General features: G+C 39.4%; 1 protein-coding gene across 1 annotated transcript; it reads right to left on the reverse strand.

Moving 5' to 3' along the window:
* Positions 1-1,262: 1,262 nt before the first annotated feature.
* On the reverse strand, positions 1,263-20,377 carry ppfibp2a (PPFIA binding protein 2a). The gene is made up of 21 exons (XM_087792915.1): positions 20,292-20,377; positions 18,457-18,543; positions 17,224-17,337; positions 14,627-14,758; positions 12,280-12,372; positions 10,615-10,726; positions 9,450-9,511; positions 8,867-8,936; positions 8,648-8,766; positions 8,520-8,587; positions 8,393-8,453; positions 6,387-6,486; positions 5,786-5,903; positions 3,957-4,082; positions 3,712-3,862; positions 3,523-3,634; positions 3,351-3,439; positions 2,826-2,948; positions 2,302-2,427; positions 2,022-2,210; positions 1,263-1,943 (listed from the first exon to the last, which is right to left on the reverse strand). Exons 1-21 carry the CDS (start codon positions 20,337-20,339, stop codon positions 1,731-1,733), a joined length of 2,313 nt encoding a protein of 770 aa, XP_087649041.1. The 5' UTR covers positions 20,340-20,377; the 3' UTR covers positions 1,263-1,730.
* Between the last annotated feature and the right edge of the window lie 848 nt (positions 20,378-21,225).

Here is a 21,225-nt window from a genome sequence, read left to right on the forward strand (position 1 = left end):
ACTGCAGATCACATGTATTGAATATGTTCCCAAACGGGCAAGCTGGTGGCAAGTTAATGACAGGAACGACCAATGACATCGTATGAAAACATGATTAGGCTCACATAAAGACATTTGAGCGAGCCCATAGATCAAGCAGGACAGGGTGATGACTTAAAGATCCGGCCTGGTGGAAACACATTAAAGAAGAGAACAGCTACAGTATTAACGGCTGAATTTCAATGTTGCCCTTCATTGGCATATAAAGGAATCTAACTGTTTAGTTTAATAAATAAAAGTGTTTTTTATGTTGTTTTTTTAAAGCTTTTTTGCCTTTACAAATAACTATTACTTGCTTTTTTAAACGGATACTGTAAGCCTTCACATTTGTTTCCTAGGTTAGATTAATGAAGAATTTCTGAGGGGAATAAATGTCTCGATTTCCTTATATTTATTAGAACAACAGTCATACATCTGTATGTTTAAATGTCCTGAATGTCATAACACGGTCTCCTGAAATGTACAGCTGATGGTCTTTGCTGTAGCGTGACAAAAATAATGTTTTTTAAACAGTGGAGGCAGCACCGCTCCATGGCCATTAGATATAACACACCCAGATGGGCAAGTTGGAAAGTACTATGGTGCCACACACACAGGTAAATAAGGATTCGCCTCTATATTTATGTTAAGTGTTGTTTTAATAACTGCTTCTGTTACACTGTGTATATATATAAAGGATTATATACAGAATGAAAGTCAGGGGAATGGCTTCGGCAGATATTAATAAGACTGAATTTAAACCTGGATTTGCACCACTAAATTAGGTTAAAAAAGAAAAGTACTGTATATATTGTAAAGTGTCGAAATATCAAAGAAAAACAAACTATCACGTTATTTTCTGTCGCGAGCCGAAGTCGGGCGGTTTCCAAGAAAACACTGGCCTCTAGTGGCAAAAGACGGAATCGTCGATCGAAAGATCTTTTTGCCATCTTCATGTTTACAGACAGGTTATATGTAGGTCTTGATTGTACAAGTCTGGCAGTAATTGGGCTTGGGTGTGGCTGTGTGTGAAATTGAAGTCAGCTTTCCAAAAAAGGTGGTAATCAAAGTTGATTCATCGTTTCACAAGAGGAATTACTTTTTTCCTAGAGGGCCAGGTTGATTTGGAAATGATTCCCTTAAGAAATGAACCAAGAAGCTCCCTAGCAAATTCTATTATTTCCTAGCAGTCCAGGGAGAGAAAACACCGCACCAGCATGGTCTTTAACAATGAGCATGTTTAATTTACATAAATCACACAAAGAAGTCTTTGGATTAAGGCCATTACCTACAAAGTGTTCGTTATAAGATTATATCTGAACATAATTTTAATCTGTATTAAACCCAAAGTATTTGTCTGCTTTTCTGACAAAAACGCAACACAAAAATAAGATAACAGCATTTTGTGGCAAACCGCTCTTGTGTGTTGATATTTATTTTTGACAGAACATATAACTGCAGAAATAAACATTTCTCTAGAATTATGAACATTGTCAGTCAGTTGATCCATATAAAGAAACATTCTACATACCCAGGCACATTTCTGAAAAGCATTATCATCAAAATATGTAGCAAAAATGGCACATTTGGAATCTAGGCGTGAAAGGGAATGCGACGATTTGATAAGTAAACCTTTCTCAAGCATTTCTATAAATAAACAAGAATTCCACCTTGAGTAATAGTTATTTCATAAAAAGTCAACGTTGATGGTGTTACGCATTGTGTCCATTGGTCAGAGGTGTTTTGTTGGTCAGCTCTTGTCGGTCCGAGTGTCTGTCCAGATGCGGACTGAGGCCCCTCAGAGGCAACCGTGAAACACCATTGACTGTCAGGATGTCACTCTCTATCGGGTAGATGTAGTCCGAGGACTCATCGGGCTTCCTCTTTCTGAGGTGACTGAACTGGGTGAAGCCCAGTTTCTTTGGCTGAAACACAGATCAAATGAACCTAAATGAAATGTATTCTTTGTTCATTAAAACTTGATGATTAAATTTGGTGCATACCTTCACTTTGGCTGTGGTCGTGAGCGGGACGTGGCCTGTAGCGTTGCCGTACTCCCGCTTCTCTTGCGTGGCTTGAGCTCCCACTAGTGTGGCGAACGCTGTTGCAAGATGGCGACGGAGTAGAGTCTTCTGTGGAGGGATGTTTAACATCAAGGCCAACGTCTCCGAGCTAAACCGAGGCTCCAGAATCTATGGAGATACATCCAGGAATATGATTCACATGAAACTGTTCTTGTGGGGGAAGATTCTTAAATTATCTTGAGCATCAAACTTTACTTACAACCAGGCCACCATGGACCCCACTGCCACGCAGGTTTGGAGCATATTCAGCTAGATCCACAGCTCGTAGCCACTCCATCACACGGTGGTTGGACCACTGCACTACTTCTGAGGGAGAGGGCTGCTTCTAAAGGAAAAGTTTAACGGAATTCTGTGACAGCTGTCCGAAGATAGTTTTGACCGTTTCTGTGTAGTTTGTCGCCATCGTCCGGCCAAAAGGAGTTCTCCTCTACGGAGGCATTTCATAGAAAATGAGCAAAAATATTCCAAATTACAGAGAACATGTTTTCTTTTAATATTTTTCTTATTCACAAATTGCAAATAAATATACATTTATAGCTACTTGGTATGATTCGTTAAAAAAAAAAAAGAATTTCAATGTAAAATGTTGCTTTGTATTGCTTTTACTCCTTCACTTAAACTGTAAATGACATGTAATGTTAATCAGTTTAACTATTTTATATAACTCAATATAATATACAATATATTATAAATTTCGAATCACAATTCCGTGACTGAAAATACCTCTTCCCCTGGTCTTCGTCGGAGACAGTTGGGGTTGAATTTGTTGGCGTGAAGAACGTGAATGGCACATTTAATACTGAGATGATGAAGTTGACTCGTTACTTTGAGCGTCAGGAGGTCGTTCTGTTGAAGTCATACAAAAAATAATTCTTATTTCGAACAGTACAGTTCTGGAGTTGTGTAAACGAGATATAGAACCTCAATTTGCTTTCTTTGGATGAAACAATCAATGCTTACGATGTTTTTTATTTATTTATTTACAGGGATTCAAAAAATGTTAATCAACCACACTTCCTATTTGCTAACTAATGGCTTTAGAATTGATTTGTGTTTCAAATGGTAATTACATGTACATATTTGTCTGCAACCTCTTTTAAAAAAAAGTAGAATTGTCTCAACTAAAAAGTAATTTGTGAAAAATTCTCAGGGATACATATAACTGATCTTAAGTGGAAAAATGACATTAAGATAATTTAAGAAATTAGAACAATGAAATCCTATCCTGCATATGCAAGAGCATCTTACCACTGTGAGGTACTGAATCATCCGACCGTCCACACGAGCTTCGTGGAATTGATCTTTATACTGAGGCAAACCAATGTCGTCCAACCATCCTGCCAGTGGGTCACATGAGCAAGTGTGACACGTGGAAATAGATGTGAAAATACTTCATAAAGTCTGATGATAAGCAGCTTACGAGTAACCCAGATGTGATCCAGCTCAGCCGACTTCTCTGTAACTTTGGTGGTGAACGATCTCATAGCAAGCTGAAGCTTCTTTCTGTGGAGCGGGTTTCTCATAGCCATCTCCTGGTTTGAAAATATATATATATATAAACAGCTTTATGACTTGACGATGAATCAGGTTTCAGATCAGCTGGCCCGACCTTCTCATAGTCCTGAGGTGTTGCAGATAAGAGAGTCTGCCCATTTTCCACCCACTGTCGAGTCAGTTTGACATACTGGCCAAGTCCATAGTCGTCCAGCCAGCCACACACGTGCTCCTTCGTCCACTGGCTGAATGGAAGATTCAGATCACTGATGGAAACGGTGGGAAAAACTGTTAATTTGATGATGACATGTTGATGATTTCAGTAGTCAAGCAACCACCATGAGTCAGTATTTCAGTTACCGTGCAGCGTAGGACTCTGGTGTGCGGGTCAGTCGAGGTCCAGCTGTAGCCCGAAGGCCTCCTCTTCTGAACTGACCTGCATCTGGATCCGCTGCTTGAAGGCCCCCTGACTGGGTCCTTCGAAGTCTTACGCATCAAAATGAAAAGGTGGAAATTTAGAAAAAAAAAAAAAAAATTATAATCTGCTTGAACAACAATCCTCTAATAAATTATGATTTAAATCAATGAATGGTTGAAATTAAACTTTTTGCATTTTTTTTATTTTCTTTTAACATTTATATATATATTTTTTAATAATTTAATTCAATATTTTGAATACTAAAAGTTGAATTTGTTTTAGTGAATCATTTCATTCAATAATTAGAATGTTGAAAGGATGAATGTGTTTTTATTTATTAATTGAAATTTTAAAAAATGGAATATTTGCAAAACAGATTTTACACACAGAGTTTGATATTCTAATTCCATTAATTCAATAACACTTTTTTCTAGATTTCTTTTATTTTTAATTAAATATTTAAAGATATTAAGCCTTTTTAATTGAATGTAAATGCTGGTACAATAGTGCTACCAGACAATACCAAGAGTACCAAGCTTCTCATAGATGTTTAGGTGATGACATAAATCGAAACACTGGTGTCCCAATTAAGGTTTTTTATAGACGGAGTGTCAACTTTGTTTTGAAGTCTGGGGTCTTAAAATGCTTTAATTACAAGTCCTTTTAAATCTGTGGTTTCTGATGTGAGCAGCAACCACGTCATGTTATGAGTAAAAAAAAATCCTTCATTTAGAAAGTATTCTCTGTTTTTAATTGAATTGTTCAAAAGCAAAAAACAAGTCAAATTATTCAAACATTATATAGATATATATTATCAACCTTTCTTTATAGCAATTATTTAGTTCAATAACTCAAAAACATAACTCAACATTACAATATTTGTGTAATTTCACCATTCAATATTCTGATGGCACTGAAGTACCATAACATACCTTTGTCCATGATCATAGTAGTTATTAACAGTGATAGTCTATGCTTGTAAATTAAAAAACTAATTCATGAGCAATTTTACAAGACTATTATTATTATTATTATTATTAAAAATAAAATATATTTATATATATATATATATATATATATATATTATTTTTACCAGACCTGCAATTAAGCTCTCAGCAAGTGTTTGGTGCAAAAATAAATTAAAAAAAAGATATATAACAATTTTATATTTTTATTTTGTCTCTTGATTCTGATTCAGATCATTTTATTGTAATAATTATTATTATTTTAGTCTTATTTAAAATATATATAATTAAACAACAGCCTAAGTAAATAAGTGCTCTCCCAAAAACCTTATCCAACTGCCCAAAATATTAAGAGACGAATGATTTCTCACATTCCAAACACTTCACTAAGAGACATCCTGAGCAGCTGTGTGAGCCTTATCTCAACACATTTGTCCGATGAGTTTCATTGTATTCATCTCTTCCTAATTTGGTTTGTTTCCCTCTTTAAATACCTAAATATGCTCTTTGATTTGTTAATAGGCCACAATTTTCCACAGGATTTCAGATTTTTTCAACATAACTTTACTCAGGTTCAATCAGCTGCTGCCATATTGTAACATTTGTTGCACCAATAGCGCCTTCTTCATTATTAAATCATGGAGACCAGTTGCTTAACACATTTGGTGAGAGCACAGCTTAACAACCTCCAGATACTCGTTGAAGAAAAGTCATCCGATCATGTGTTCTTAAGTCACTAACCACAGTCAATCAAAGTCAACATTATTCCTGTTTGAGTGAATCTTAACAGATACAACAGGACTCACTTTCCCCACAGTCTTTTCAGACTCCTGTTCGTCTTCATGTATTCAGGTGATCCGACGGCTCTCTGACCAGACTGTTGTATGTTCACCTTCGGGCTGTCATCGACTTTCTCCGGCTTGACTGGAAAAGGGAGTAAAACCAAAGCTAATATTATTCCGCTGCATTCTTAAATGGTTCAAATGCTTGACTGAACTACGCACATCCACAAGTGTTATGTTCTAATCTCCAGTTTCTCAAAAGTACTACACAAATCCTCACTGTTGCTCTGCCAAAACTGTCTGAGATTAAAACTACACAAGAGTCTTTGTGCAAATGTGTGTTGAGGTTGGAGGGAAGGACAATTTTTCGATGGAACATTAGGAGCAAAGTGGCACACACATGTGGTGGTCTGCCTCTGGACAATGAGCTTATTGAGGAAAAGTAGCCAGGAGTTCACCTGCAAATCATTCACAACTCCAATGTTGCACTGAAATGGTCTTTGTGGTTCAGAATATAAAAAGATTTGCAGTGGTCAGTGGTATTGGGAGGGGCATTCTTCAAAGAGCAACAGTGGTCTTAAGGTTTGCTGCAAAACTGCTCTAGTGTATTTATTATTTGGATTACTTTGGTTTGAGTCTCCGTCCTCACTGCCATCTGGTGAACGTTCGCTGCTGCTCTCGGTCAGGGAGGAGTGAGCAGGTGGCGTCTGACTCACAGAATCACTCTGAATAAAACAAGATGAAAGGTTTACGAACAAACAAGATCTGTGTCACTTCCAGTCTGCATTAAAATAAACAGAGTTAAGTAATTTGTATAAGGATAAAGGATATAAGGATCAGCATAAAAATGTCACCAATTTGTACAGGCTCAACTGTATTTTGCCTAACATTACAGTAAAACAACAAAAGTCGCAAAAATCTATTTTATCAGTTTCCCAACCATAATGCGTAATGTAGTGGTAAGATTAAGCTCACTGGGTCTATCTTCAAAATAAATCAAATAATTGATATACGCCCTCTTCCCGCTGCTATGGGTTACCGTCACTGAAGAAAAAAAATATGTACTCGCCACCCAGCAGGGGGCAGTAGGTGGCCTCTATAAAAGGCCCCATTTCCCTTTGACAAGCCAGTATTCTCTCTCAGGGATTGACGAAAGAACGTTGGATGCACTGCTCGACAAAGACGAGAACTCATCATGGAGATCGACGTGCCACATACTTGCCTGGTATATAACGCGGCCCTGGGGGGCCATGATCAACACAACCTGTGTTTTGTGTGCTTGGGTGCCTCTCATTCCAGCAGTGCACTGCCTGTCTCGGCAGAAGACTGGGTGAGCGGGATGCTGCTATGAGGCTGACCTGGCATCCTTCTTCGACGCTCCTGGCCAGCGTGTCAGCGACGACGACGAAGAGGATGATTACACCTAGCCTCCACCCAATGTACCCTCCCCCCTCAGACACGGTCCGAATGTGTCTGCTGCCGAACTCGAACTTGGGCCGCTCAAGACCGTCGTTCCGAACACACAGGACCGGATGACGTCCTGCCAAACTTCCTTTGGTGGAACTCAAGTGGCCTGCCTGGCCAAATACTTGGCCCTCCGTCTGTCCGAAGGTTCTGACATATTCTGCAAGATCGAGAGTGGTTTCTATCCAGGCTTTTTATCCACCCCCCCTTGTTTTGGTGCGTGACATCACACCGTCTCTCTCACTGGCTCACGCCAACGATGGTGCTCGCTTACGAAGCAGCAGGTCTTGAGCCACCAACCGGGTTGCGAGGACATTCAACTTGATGCGTTGCAGCCTCTTCGGAGGAGTCTCGGCCGAAGAATTTGTGTTGCTGCCTTTTAGTCTTCTTCTTTGACGTTTGCCAAATATTAGCTCCTTGACATGACGTGCTGAGCACAGAGGCGTCATGTTCCTACCTGTGCTCCACAGGGTGTTCAATGTGTGGGGCGCGGGCTGCTGACGCCCACATTCTTTATAGCGGTCCTCTGGGAGTACATTCATCCCACTGCTTCGCAGGGTGTAACCCATAGCGAAAGCCGGTAGAGGGCGTAGGCATGCATGAAGTGGAAACCCCAAGTTATATCTATTTCATAACTGGGTTCCAAAAATGCGTGCGACCCCCTCTACACGTGTGGCCCAGCAGACAGCTTCCCTTAGCTTGAGTACTGGCTTGTTAAAGAGAAATGGGGCCTTTTATAGAGGCCACATACTGCCCCATGCTGGTTGGCGAGTGCATAGTTTTTTTTCTTCAGCGACAAGGCAGAGCCTCGAGAGGTGACCCATAGCGACAGCCGGTATAGGGCATCGCACGCATTTGTGGAATCCAGTTATAAAATGTCCTATAACTTGGGGTTGTTATGAGGTGGTGTGTAAAATTGCAGGATCGACATGTGTCACTATATAAAATAAATTTGTTAATAAATTAATTAAATAAAACATAAAATAAAAGTACCAAGTGTATACAAAATAAGTGTGGTTAAAGTTTTTTAATTTGGACATCAAGTCTTTATTGATAAAGGGATTAATTTTAATTTGTATGTTCTGTAAGTTTTAATCATATTTTAAATACATTTTCAACCATTTTTACAAAGTCAAGAGCTGTACAATCACTAACACTATGAAGTACCTTTTGTGACAGTCCAGTCGTCAACTCGTTTATGCTGCTTGATAAGGCCTGTGTTTCCGATCTGAAACACAAAAGTGTTGTCTGAGAAAAAGTTATCATGGTTTCTTACTTGGTGAGAAACGCTCACCTGCTGTCTGTGTCTTTCTGAATGGATTGAATGGAAGTCTGATGGGATGAGGAGCTGTGTGATGAGAGCTGAGTACAGAGAGGACAGTAAGTAACATTCAAACCACAAATGCAATCGTCTGGACTCACTTCCGACTTCAGATCTTCTGACTTAGCGCTCTCAGAATCTCCACTCTTGATCTGTTCCTCATCCTCGCTGCTGCTAGAATTAGTCCGACCGCAGGACATAGAGCGAACAGCCGAGGGCGCTAAACAAACGCAGTTTTATTCTCTGAATTGAGAAAAATAGCCTGGGACAGAGAGCCGTCTACTCTCACAACAGCAGAGGAAAGAGAAACGGGCGATTACCGTCTCTGGTCACATGACTGAGCTCTCTGCACTGAGTCAGGAGAAGCATCAGTTCTTCTATTCGCCGGTCCTGTCAGACACAAGATGAGTTCAGGGGTCAGCAACACCAATTAAGATGTTTATCTACGGTTACCGACACACACGGATAATCTGCTGGCCTGACCTCGTCTCCACATGCTCTCCTTTTCTTACATCGAAATAACAGGCGGGTGGGGTTCTGAGCTCAGTTGTGGTAGCCAGCTGTGCAGATGTGTTTTTGAAGTCGGTTTTTGCCAGGATGCTGTTAATGCGGCTCACCCAAAATTAGGCTTGGCAGAAAGGAGAGCCAGCTAAATATGGCTTTGCCTGAAATGGGTCTCCTTGTGGGCGTGTGCCGCCCCAGCAGGCCACATGGTAGTTCTTAAAGATGCTCTAGAAGCAGGAATACAAAAGCAGCTCTGTGCTCAAACCCACCAGGAGGGGGGAGCTTTCATAGGGGAATCACAACATCCAGAACCGTTTAACCTCAAAAACCACCAACAGAAGCAGTGCAGCAGAGGGATGATCAAACTTAATACTTTTGAAATACAGATGTTTCATTCACCTTCTCGTTATTTGCGGCTGCCAGCACTTTCATCCCACTTCTCAGCCGCTGCAGCTCTGCATCTGCAAAAGGCAAGGCCAATTGAATATTGTCCTGAACAACACTCACACCTCCGGGAACAGCCCAAACATTATGACCTGGTTATAGCTGCCACCAATGACATATAAAGAAATATATTAAACTCTTAACATCCAGGAGCTGACACAGGGGTCATTTCAAGAGTCCAGACATTTGGAGCAGGAAAGTAAGCTGCTCCGAATTTTTTTCTATCAGCATTTTCTTTGTAAACAATCTCATTTAGAAAGCTCACACCTATTAGTTTGAAACAACATGTTTTACCATTTAACCTTTGACTGAACACTCTTTCACACCCCAACAAGAAGATTAACACGTCCATTTAAAAGAATGTCAATTAGCTGACACCTCAAGTATACTTTTAGCTAAGTTGTCTTGTGTTTTTATTTTTATTTTCTTCACTAGATGATGAACACTGGTGCAAAAACCATATGAAGAAGCATCAATAGAGTATAATGATGTGGAGTGCATAAATACAATGATCAATATTATACATTCAATATTTAATGACCACTCAAAAAAAAACTCAAAGTAAATGGATGGCATGAAGAGTAATACACACGCAGAACGTCTTTGTTGTGCTACTCACACCTACACCTACTTATGTTCAAACCATCTGGCCTTTCTAATTTTATCTCCAAACTCTTATACTAGAGCATCTTCAGTTCTACCATCTTCCTACTACTGATTCTATTCACATGGGTAGAATGTAAATGCTTTTTTGAAAACAGGCTGAATCAGTCTCCACTGAGTTACTCATTTTACCATGTTTTGGAGGTTGTGCACAGTTGTAATAATTTATTTTAGTGTACACATGATCCATTATTAAACTGGAAAAGTTTATCCCCCCTCATAATTTTCACTTGGCATTGTTGTGTGACATTTCTGTGTATTTAGATACTTTGTTGAGCATTTTAATCAAACTCAAGGTATAATGTTTTTCCGAGTCGTGAAAATGTCTTTTGAATGAGGTTAATTTAGGAATATGATAGACTATACACATGTATGCATTCTAAAAATCGCTATGTGTGTGAAGTCGAACACATGCAGTACTGGCTCTTAGTAGTTTAATCAAGCCTTTGGTTCTTACCTCGCTCAAGGTTCTCGCTGGCGAGCAAAGGTCTGGCCAGCAACTGAGTGTGCAAACTTTCAATCTCTGTGTTTTTACAAAGCAGGAGCTGCTGAAGGCTGGTGAGCTCCAACTGTGGAGGCAAACAGTGAAGAACCCTGAAATGTCTCATATGTCTTTTGCTTAAATGTCTCTGCACATGTCCCTGCAGACATTTTACAGTGTAGCTAGAAACAAAATAAACATGCATATTCTGTACATTCAAAAGAAGATGAACTGGTTCTCTCGCCATTCCTTCCACAGAATTTTTAGACTTTACATTTAGTAAGTCTGTTTTGGTGGTCTCTTTTGGGTCACTACCTTGACAGTTGACATGGTCCTGTTAGCCTCGTCAGACCTTGATCTTCAGTGCTAACTGGAGGGGTTCCTGGCTAAGTTTGAGGCAGCAGGGATAAAAGTCCCAAGTTGAGGAGTTCAAGTACTTCTGAGTCCTTTTCATGAGTGAGGGAACCATAGAGATCGACAGGCAGACTAGGGCCGTGTCAGCAGATATGGGGAGGGTTGATAATATTTCTACAGTAAGATACATTTCCAGGATTCATCCTCCTTTTATTAATTTTAAGAGGGCACAAAGGGAAAGGCAAAAGACCCTCTAAAATAAAATAAGCGACGGTTCAATAAAAAGCGACGGTTCAAAGGAAAAAAATCACCCTGATAATAATAATCTCTTCTTCCCTCTATACAAGTAGATTTTATATAGAGGTCTTCTATATTCTGTTGAATTTCTCCGTGTGATTTCTCTATGGAGATCAATAAAGTTTATTGAGTTGAGATCAGAGCCATCAGAATATGGGTTGGGTGAATTTCATATTCTTGAAATTTGAGCATTAAATTATTTTTTGGAATGTTTGAATTCAGAGTGCTTTTTTTTTTTTTTTTTAAGAAAAAGCTTCATAAAGAGTCTCCCTTGCACTATTATACTAACATTTTTAAATTGAATTTAAAAGGCTTCAAATTTGAATTTTTTATTATTGAATTTTAAATGCAACTACAATACAAAAACTAAAGTCACTTTGAAAATATGAATTATCGATTAATTATGTATTAAATTCAATTATTTACCAAAAAACAAAGTCAAGTTTGAATACATTAATTATAGAATTCAATAATTTTACCCTTCAATATACAATTTATTGAATTAAATTATTCTAACAAATAATTAAAAAAAATAAATATAAAACAATAAAACAAATTAAAGTTTCAATATTTGAAATGTTAAATTCAACCATTTATAAAACTGATGGCACATATTCAATACCATACTCCTCCCACACCTTTTCTTTGGTTTGTTATATCTATTTAAAAACAAAAAGTTATATCAGGATTTAAAACAGTCTAGCGAGTTCAACTATAGAGACAGTATGTAACTGGAGCAAAACATGTAAATCATCTGATGTTCATGTTGTTATTTCAGTCATAATTAGCTCATGCATATGTGTGTGTTTACATTTAAACGAGTATACTCTCAAGAAAAGATACACAAGTGAAGGGGATGTGAGTGAAAAGAGGCTGACTCACTGGACAGAATGGAACTTCAGATTGGAAAGCATTTTGGAAAATTGAGTGGACAGTTAAGAGTTTGCTCAGAAAAGTTGCAACACCACAACCACAGACCACATTTCTTACCCTTGTAGCTTTGAGCCTTTTCTCGTATTGTAGCTTCTGATCTTCCAGATAGTCCACCTTCTCCTTCAGAACTCTCAGCTCCTTTATCAAAACCTACCAAGATCATTCAGAAAAAAAAACATTTAGGTGACATAAGGCAATTGGTGGATGTTAGAGTGTGCACACAACACACATGTTACGTTCCTGAGAGGCTTCTTCAATTTAACATAACCCACGTGCTGTCACACAGTTCAAACGTCATGCTGAGCCTACACTCTCAGTTGGGCACTGCTGCTCCTCATCTGAGCTACTTTTGTGTTGGTCGTTTCCATCAGACTGGTTTACATCCTCCTCTTTGTGCTCTTCTTCCAAGGCATTGCTACAGCTGTTATCAGGTTCCTCTAGGGCTCCTGCATTGAAGTCAGCTGATGAGAAAACGAGAGGGAATTGTGCAGGCCTCTCTGTGGCCTTCTTCTCCTGGATCTTATTATTGATCTCCTCCTGAAACCTGCACATCTGCTCCTGCAGCTCACTTATAAAATTGACTACACTCTGTAGAAGCAGTCGGGAAGAGGAAGAGAAGGAAGACAAAAGGTTTTAAGGATGAGAGAGAATATACACCGAAAGATGATATTGATAAAAAAAATGTATAAACTTGAAATTTTGCTATGTTGATGCATTTTTAGACATTGTTGCAGAGAAATATCCATCCATTTTGGTAAACTCTGCATTGGCTGACAGTTTCTTTTAGGATCGGTTTTAAAATTCTGGTTCTAACTTTCAGAGCTATTCATGGTCAGGCTCCTCCTTACATCAGTGATCTGATCCAGACTTACACCCCAGCTTGGGCTCTGACCAGAGGAGAGAAATCCTTCCAGGCTGTTGCTCCTAAGCTTTGGAACGATCTTCCTCTCTCTGTGTTTGATAGAGTCTGCTGACTCCTTCAAGAAACATCTTGATACTTTTTTATTTGAACTGGCTTTTTCCTAATCTTCTGTGTTTGTCTCTATGTTGTCTTGGCCTTTCAGAGTTTTTAAATTTGTAGGAATTTTTAAACGTGTATTTCTTTTGATTGTTGAAGCGCTTAGTGACCGTGGACTAGAAAGGCGCTTTACAAATATCTATTACTTACTAACTTAATTTGGTCAGGTGCCTTTGAAGACCAATGGGAGTCTTTAAATCACTTTTCAATCTCTCTTTTCAATTTGACCCTCTGCTATAGAACTATACCTGCATTTTTGCAAGCTCAGTTTCTGTTTAAACTTTTACCAGAAATGTTTCTTTTAAATAAACATCACAGTATTCCATTATCACTACAATTTGGACCACAGATTAAAAATACGGATTTGGGATTATTTATTTGTTTAATCATACATTTTAGAATAGTTTTTTTTATAAAAGCAGACAAATTATATGCTAAAATGTTATAGTTCCCAAATATTCCCCTCCTTTGGGAAAGGTTTTGAATGGTCATTTTGGAGGTGAGAGAATTGAATTGTTGGAATGGTGAAGGCCTTTTGCAGGCTTGAGCTCTGAGTGCATATGCTTCTTTGGCTGGAGTGTAAACAGCAGCTCAGTTATGTCTGGACCGTGGACAGAGGAAGTCTCATGGGTTGCAGAGCAGCGGGTATGGAGTCCACGGCTAAATTTAACAGCCAGTGTGGCACCAGAATGAGGAAGCTATCACATGCTGTGTGTCTGTTTGTGAACATGTGTATGCTCATATTTGTGTGTACATGTTTGTGTTGTAAGAAAAGACGGAATGGTCAGCCCGTATACATCATATTACAGCAGATTTAAGTTTCAACATAACTCTTGTAAATCTCTCTAAACCTGTAAAACAATTCTTCCTGTGCCTGACTAAAGCTCATGTTTGACCCAGACATCCATTATGCCAGCTCTGTTCAACCTGGTGACACAAAAGCTCTTTGAACGCCTGTGTTTTTACAGTAACTACATATTTTTACACCAAGTGGTCACAAATTCTCAGGATGTCAGCTTGGAACTCTATACATCAAACCTTACCGTTGACACAGTTAAGTGTGGGATGCAAAACTTTTTTTGTTTGTTTCCTGCATGTGTTATTCAGCGGGGCCAGCTTTTAGCGAACATACCAATCCAAACAACCCGAGAGTGTTTATGAACGTTCATCAAACTGGCTGCTGACTTAAAGGTGATTAGCATAAAAATGATTTTTGTAATTGTGACCTCGTGCTTCAACTTGGCTTGACTCGAATTTCCAGAACTGCAAAATGTTCCTGGGTATTTCAAGTGAGCTAATTCCTCATCTGAGACCATCTGAGAATAACTGCTTGATGACCAGGAAGTGCTAACACAAGTTTAGAGAAAATACATGAGCAGAACTCACCTCGGCTTTGTGCTGCCGCTCAGCCATATGGACCTGTTTCCCCTCCATATCAGCCAGCTTCAGTTTCAGGTACGACACCTCCCCCATTAGACTGAGCTTCTGCTTCTCCAGTGACGTCCTATGAAGCAGCTCCTGTCACCGACAACAACCCAAGCATAAGAAAAACATCCCACCAGATACCAACACTCATAATGACAAAGACCTACGAAACACAAGCTTCCCAGAGTATGTGAGCGAGCGTCAAGTGCTGTAATAACTGTCCTCTGAGACAAACACTTCGGAACTCTGTTTGAGGGGCTAAATATACACAACGCACGACTACTATTTATAATGACTATTTCGCACTCGAAAGTGTGAGGGGAGGAAGAGAGAGAGGGGGGACTGAAGAGGAAACAAAACCATGCAAAACATTCTAAGACCATTAAAATAGCTCCACACTGGTTTATGCTGAGAACAGCTGCCAATCAAACCATCTTTCAGCCACTATCTCTCCACCACTATCTCTCCAGCCTGTATAAATAAACCGACTGCCAGCCTTGAGGCTGCAATGCTAATTCGGTGCATATGAGCAGGTGCTAAATCACTTAGAGACCAGAAATGAACATCACAAGCAGCCAAATTTGGACACTTTGTCTTTAAAATGTTGGTTTTGGAACACTGGGCCTCCGCTCAAGAGCACATGGAAAATATTAGAGCTTTGTCACCAGGAGAAGATTAAAGGCTCAGGCTGGTCTGTGAAGGCAGTGTTTGACACAATGTTACCCTACAGTAGGATTCTGATGAAACACGTGAGTTGATGATTGACACATTGATTACAGTCTGAGGTGCTAAAATATGAACTTCCTAATCGTCCACTTATTACAAATTCAACCTTGCCCTTAAGGCAGGGGCCTTGAACTTGTGGTCTGCGGGATATTTGCAGAGCGTGGGAGGATTTTCTTTGGCTGTCCATTTGATGTTCAAATGTAGTAAGAGTGCGACTCATCACCTCTTTTTAGGGTTAAAATAGTTATGTTAATATCGGAATTTGATCAAAGATGTGGGGGAATAAAGTGACTGAAAGCGGTTCCTCCACAAGCTAAAACAATAAGTTGCAGACCCATTGTAATTGATCGAGACCCCTGCCTTGAAGGATATAGTTGCTCAATGCTTACATTTCCATCAGACCAATTTCTCTTCATCTTTTTCAGGCAAATCGACAGCCAGATTGATACCTCAGCCTTATTAGCAGTGCTGCTCGCTTTCGTTATTTTGGTCACTTGACCGTGTCACTATTTTTTGCTCCATGTACATCCAGAACAAACAGTGACTGTCAACATTCCGAAGAAGTCTTACTAAAGAAGTCTGATCCAAAAGAAAATCCTGAGCATTTTGAATATGCTTGATATTTTGAACTATGATGTAATGAAAACAATTTGATGCAAATTTAACACACAAAATTTGCAAAGTGTGTACATAAACTGTCAGCTGTATAGCAAATGCTTGGTGGGTGCCTCCATTGCAGAGTCAAAGGTTGGCAATTGAAAAAAATGGAAAATCAAACAGATTGATTGACAAGAACTTTATATCAGAAACACAGCAGAGTCCAACATGACGAATCACGTCACATTCATCATCCTTTAAACAACCGCAGCAGTAAAACTGAAGCTGACACTTTACTTACATAATGTTGACAGATTAAAACCAGAGCAAGTCCTCAATAAAATGCCATTTAGTCTGAATTATCACCTGAAAGATTGTCTTGTCAACTCACCTGGCTTGTGTCACTTAAGCTCCAGCATGAACTCACAGCTCCCCAGGCTCTAGCTGTTAACACCCGTTTTAAAAATCCATTTCTGTCTCCAGAGTTCAGACACTCCAGCTTTTGACCTCAAGTAAATAACCCAGAGTAGCAAATACTCTGTAACTTTCGAGGAGCCCCACCTCCTTCTCCTACTCTCCTCCCATTTCTCCACCTTGTTCCTTCTTTCCTCATTAGTCACTCTTGCCCTTTCTTCTCTTTCTCAGTATCTCTGTATATAGCCGTGTGTGTGTGTGTGTGTGTGTGTGTGTGTGTGTGTGTGTGTGTGTGTGTGTGTGTGTGTGTGTGTGTGTGTGTGTGTGTGTGTGTGTGTGTGTGTGTGTGTGTGTGTGTGTGTGTGTGTGTGTGTGTGTGTGTGTGTGTGTGTGTGTGTGTGTGTGTGTGTGTGTGACCGAGCATGTGGCAGCTAAGTCCTTGTGGTTCCCAGTTGTGGGGGGTGTGGTGCTGTAATCACCTGCCCAGACGGACCAGTCTGTCTCTGAATAGAGCCGGCATAAACTCTGAGACGGTCCTGGATCGAGTTCTATGTACCGCAGTAGTCCAATGAGGAGATGAATGGGATAGACCCAGTCAGCTAGATGAGTTGGAATCTCAGCAAGGTATTTAATCGTTGGCAGCAAAACACCAGCCGCGGCTGAGCGTACGTCAAAGTCTGCTAGAGTCATGCTGAGACGCAGAAAATAAGATTATATTCATGTATAATTCAAGAACAATAAAGCTTTTAAAGTTTCCATCTGCTTTATGTCAGATGTTCCTGACTTAGCTCCAAACATGTGGAGAAAATGAAGTATTGTACCTGCTGCAGCATTTCTTTAGTGGAGTTGAGTTTCAGTCGATGTTCCACCACAGAACTCTCCAGGTCGCTGATTTTGGCTCCCTGAGCTTCCACCTGATCGGTCAACACACTCACCTGCATGTAGTTTGAAATGAGACACTAAGAATGAGTTATTTAGGGAGTTCCAGGTGGTTTCGAGAGTTTCATTTCATTTCATTTCATTTCATTGCACAAATTGCATTTACATGAGAGCTAAATAAAAATGGGTAACAGGGAAGGATAATTGTGGCCCCCACACTAGCCCAGGTCTGACACTAATTTGTTTAAATTAAAATTATTATTTGATTTCTGCTTCACTTTCTATATATAATAAGTATTTAAAATCACAAAAACATTAATACACAGTAATGAACAATGTCCTAAAATACAACATATTTAATGTATTTAATTAAAATATACAAATTATTTACTCAGCATAATATACCACTTTTGAAAGAGATTCATATCTGAAATAACAATCCTTCTACAGGCTCTAGGGTTTCAGATTTACCCCTTTTAATAAAATCATTCTTGTAAAGTTGACTGTTATTTCACACTAATTATTTAATAGTCCCCTTTCGTGTATTCACATTTTCAACTTCAGGAACTCTGGTTTGTTCAGAGCGAAGTTTTGTTTTAAACCCTGAAGAAACTTAGAACCTGCTCCTTCACAAACACCTACAGACACATGGCCATGCTAGCCCCAACCTGTCAGAGATTGTTCATTAGTCACACAGACTCACACACCTACACACTCTGTTGCTGCAGTCACCAAGAGACACACACTTACACTCTGTTGACAGTACCAAGCCTAGTTTTATGACTTCAACTATCCACTCACAGAACGATATATTGTGTAACATTTATGACACTGTTCTCTCTCTGACCTTTGACAAGCAACGCATCACATTATCCTTACAAAAATCACAAATATAATACATGGTGAAAGTACATCTGTGTATTATGAGTAATAAGCTTTCCTGGGTGTCCCTATCTTTGCTGATATGCTGTGTGTCTGGAATACATTTTGTGTTAAATAAAGTCTCTGTAAGGTGCAGGTTTGTACTTGTTGCTTTTGGGGAATACACATTATACCTTACTATAAAAACAATTACAGCACCTGAAGGAAAAATGATGTATGTTGCCCAGTGGACTAAGAGGAGGCAGCAGTAGATCATCGAATGTTTCAACAATAGAGTGAGGGAAACATCTCACCTGCAGAATAAGTGACTCTTTGTCTCCCTCGAGGCGTGAAAGACGCTCCTGGTAGGATTCGTTGGCGTCCGTTGAATGAAGATTTACCTTCCGAGCAAAATCATTTAAGTTGAGAACAGTTTCACAACGTGTCAAATTATATTTTAATTACATTTTAACCTCTCAGAAAATGTATCACAAATCTCGTCACGTCACTGGATACGCTTTACGAGGGTTACTGCTTCAAATCCAGGATTCAAAGGCTTGTAAAACATTTTATAAGATCTAGTAAGGGGAGAAAATCGGAGCTTAAAGTTGTTGTGGGAATTCATACTAGACAACAAAATTGAGCTCACATTTAGGTCAGAGCAGTGTTGCTGTCAAGAGCAGTGGTGAAAAGATGATTTTGACCATCATATAAACCAATCAATGTTAAACCTGTAATGACAATGTTGAACAACATATATATTTTTATACAAATGTGTAACCAACCAACATCTGCTCCAGTGTTTTAGGATTGTGAGAGGCAACTCACATTATCTTGTCGAGAAAAAAGTAACTCTATAAACACAGTTCCCTTAAAACCTGGAGTTCCCTTAAAGAGGTATTAAACTGGCGGCCAAATTAGGTGGCACTGATGTCATCGCAACGCAAACGGAGTTTATAAATGTCATTTATGGATGTAATTATTATGGTATGATCCACTACACAATATATATTTAGATTAAATGAGAACTAAAAAGGGGCCTTGAAAATGGAAATGAATATTTTTTAGACTTGTATTAACTGTTCATTAATAAGAAAAATTTACCAAAATGTTGTTCGTCCTTGCGTTTAAACTAGGAGTAAGTAAGTAAGTAATTTATATTTATATAGCGCTTTATTTATATAACAATCAAAAAATAAATAAAATACTCAAAAAATATATACTAAAAAGATCAAGATACCACTGAGAAAAACACAGGTGTCCCAGAAAAGCAGGAGAAAGCCTGCACGGATAAGAAAGTCTTAAGATGTTTCTTGAAGGAGTCAGTAGACTCCATCAAGCGCAAAGAGAGAGGAAGATCGTTCCAATAGTGAGTGTGATATCCCAGGCTTAAATGCTTCCAATGAAATAACCTCCTAAACTATAACAATAAAGACATTATAGAATAAAGACATAAGAGTAATAATAGTAAATAATGCTTTTAAAAAAAGGGAAATGGCAACACAAAAAATCAGGGCTCACATTGAAATACCTTGTATGATTTAAATACATAAATGATTTACAATTATAACAGTTCATGAAATTCAGTATAGCAGGAAGTCTTTGGTCATTATATTGTTTTCCTTCCACAAGAAGGTCTGTCTCTCCAGCTAGCGTACTCTCCTGCTTCTCATTATTATTGTGTGCAGACTCACACTGACTGACAGGTTAATGACACAAGTGTGACATGTGAAACAAAACAAGACTCGACAACAGCTGATGTGAAGTGATATATTATACTTGAGGATCCCTTGCAGGAAATAAGTGTCTTCCTCCTATAGAACACACTGGGTCGGACTTTTGGCTGGATTCAGAGATGAACTCTTGGACATTCTCGCTCACCTCAGCAGGCCCGTTTAATCTATTTCTGTGACTGCACAAAGCTCTTAATGAGTTTTCCAGTTCAGAACAATTACGCTCCAGTTATAGTGCCCTTGTGGAGAAAATGTGTTTATAGGAGATGTTCTTTAATAGCGCAGAAGATTCTGCCTCCTCAGCCACCAGTAAAGAAACATGTGTCACACATCTAAAATGATCTTGTTCTTGCCACAATTTCCGTGTAGGACAAGAAAAGCTAGCAGGAGTTAAGGAAGGATCTTTTCAATCTTACCTTCCTAAGCCAAACAAAATGTTTGTAGAAGTCGATGTCATACTCCATGCTGCAGGCCCATCGTACTGAAGGTCTGTTTTGAAAGGAGATGCAGACGCAGGATGCAGAGCGAGCAGAATGGCAACAACAATAGAGCTGAGCAGTGCTCCTTCTCTGAGTCCACCTCTTCTCCTCTTACAGACCTTCCATGCTGCAGTCCAGAAGCGGCCTTACTCCATGTGGTTTGGCATCTGGGCAGACTTTTTGAGCTGAATAACTCAGTCCATGCCAATTGGCTTCATTCCAACTTTCCTTGCTTCTTATTTCTAACACTCCACTTCTCTCTTTGTCAACTTAATCATTATTTTACCAAAAGAGTGCATCCAGTGATCTCACAACTTCCTCACTTTCTTCTGTTTGTCTCCCTGTGTCTGCAACGACTTCTGTCTCTGCGTCTGAAGTACATTGCAGTCGAGAGCTACTTTTGTGGGGCTTCCTAAAGGGGCACCGGGTAGAGGAAATTTTCTGCAGCACATGCTCCTCAGATGTGGTACAGAGCAAGACTTAGAAGATGAGGAGGGGGGAGGGAGCCGAGGAGGCAGCAGGAGTGTGAGAGAACATTTGACTATTGAATCCAAAAGAAGAAGAAGATGGCCACAAACTCTGGCCAAACATAATCAAAGAGTGGCTGCAGAAGTTGAAAGAATACATTTGTAGAGAGGCGGATGAAAGACACAAGAGTGAGAGTTGATGAAAAGGGAGAGCATCTGCTTATATTTGGAACAGGAACTCTGGATCTCATTAGTTGGGAGTCCAGCTTCCAGTCTTTCGACACAGACAGGAACCAGCCAGATGTTGATGACCAGGATCAAAGGGCGTATCCTGACGCTAATAAAACCTGCTGCCATTATTTTTGAAGGCTGTGTGGGATAAAAGTCTGGATGAAGTTTCTCTT

This window comes from Callionymus lyra, chromosome 6, assembly GCF_982586985.1.
Source record: "Callionymus lyra chromosome 6, fCalLyr1.hap1.1, whole genome shotgun sequence".
Lineage (NCBI taxonomy): Eukaryota > Metazoa > Chordata > Actinopteri > Syngnathiformes > Callionymidae > Callionymus > Callionymus lyra.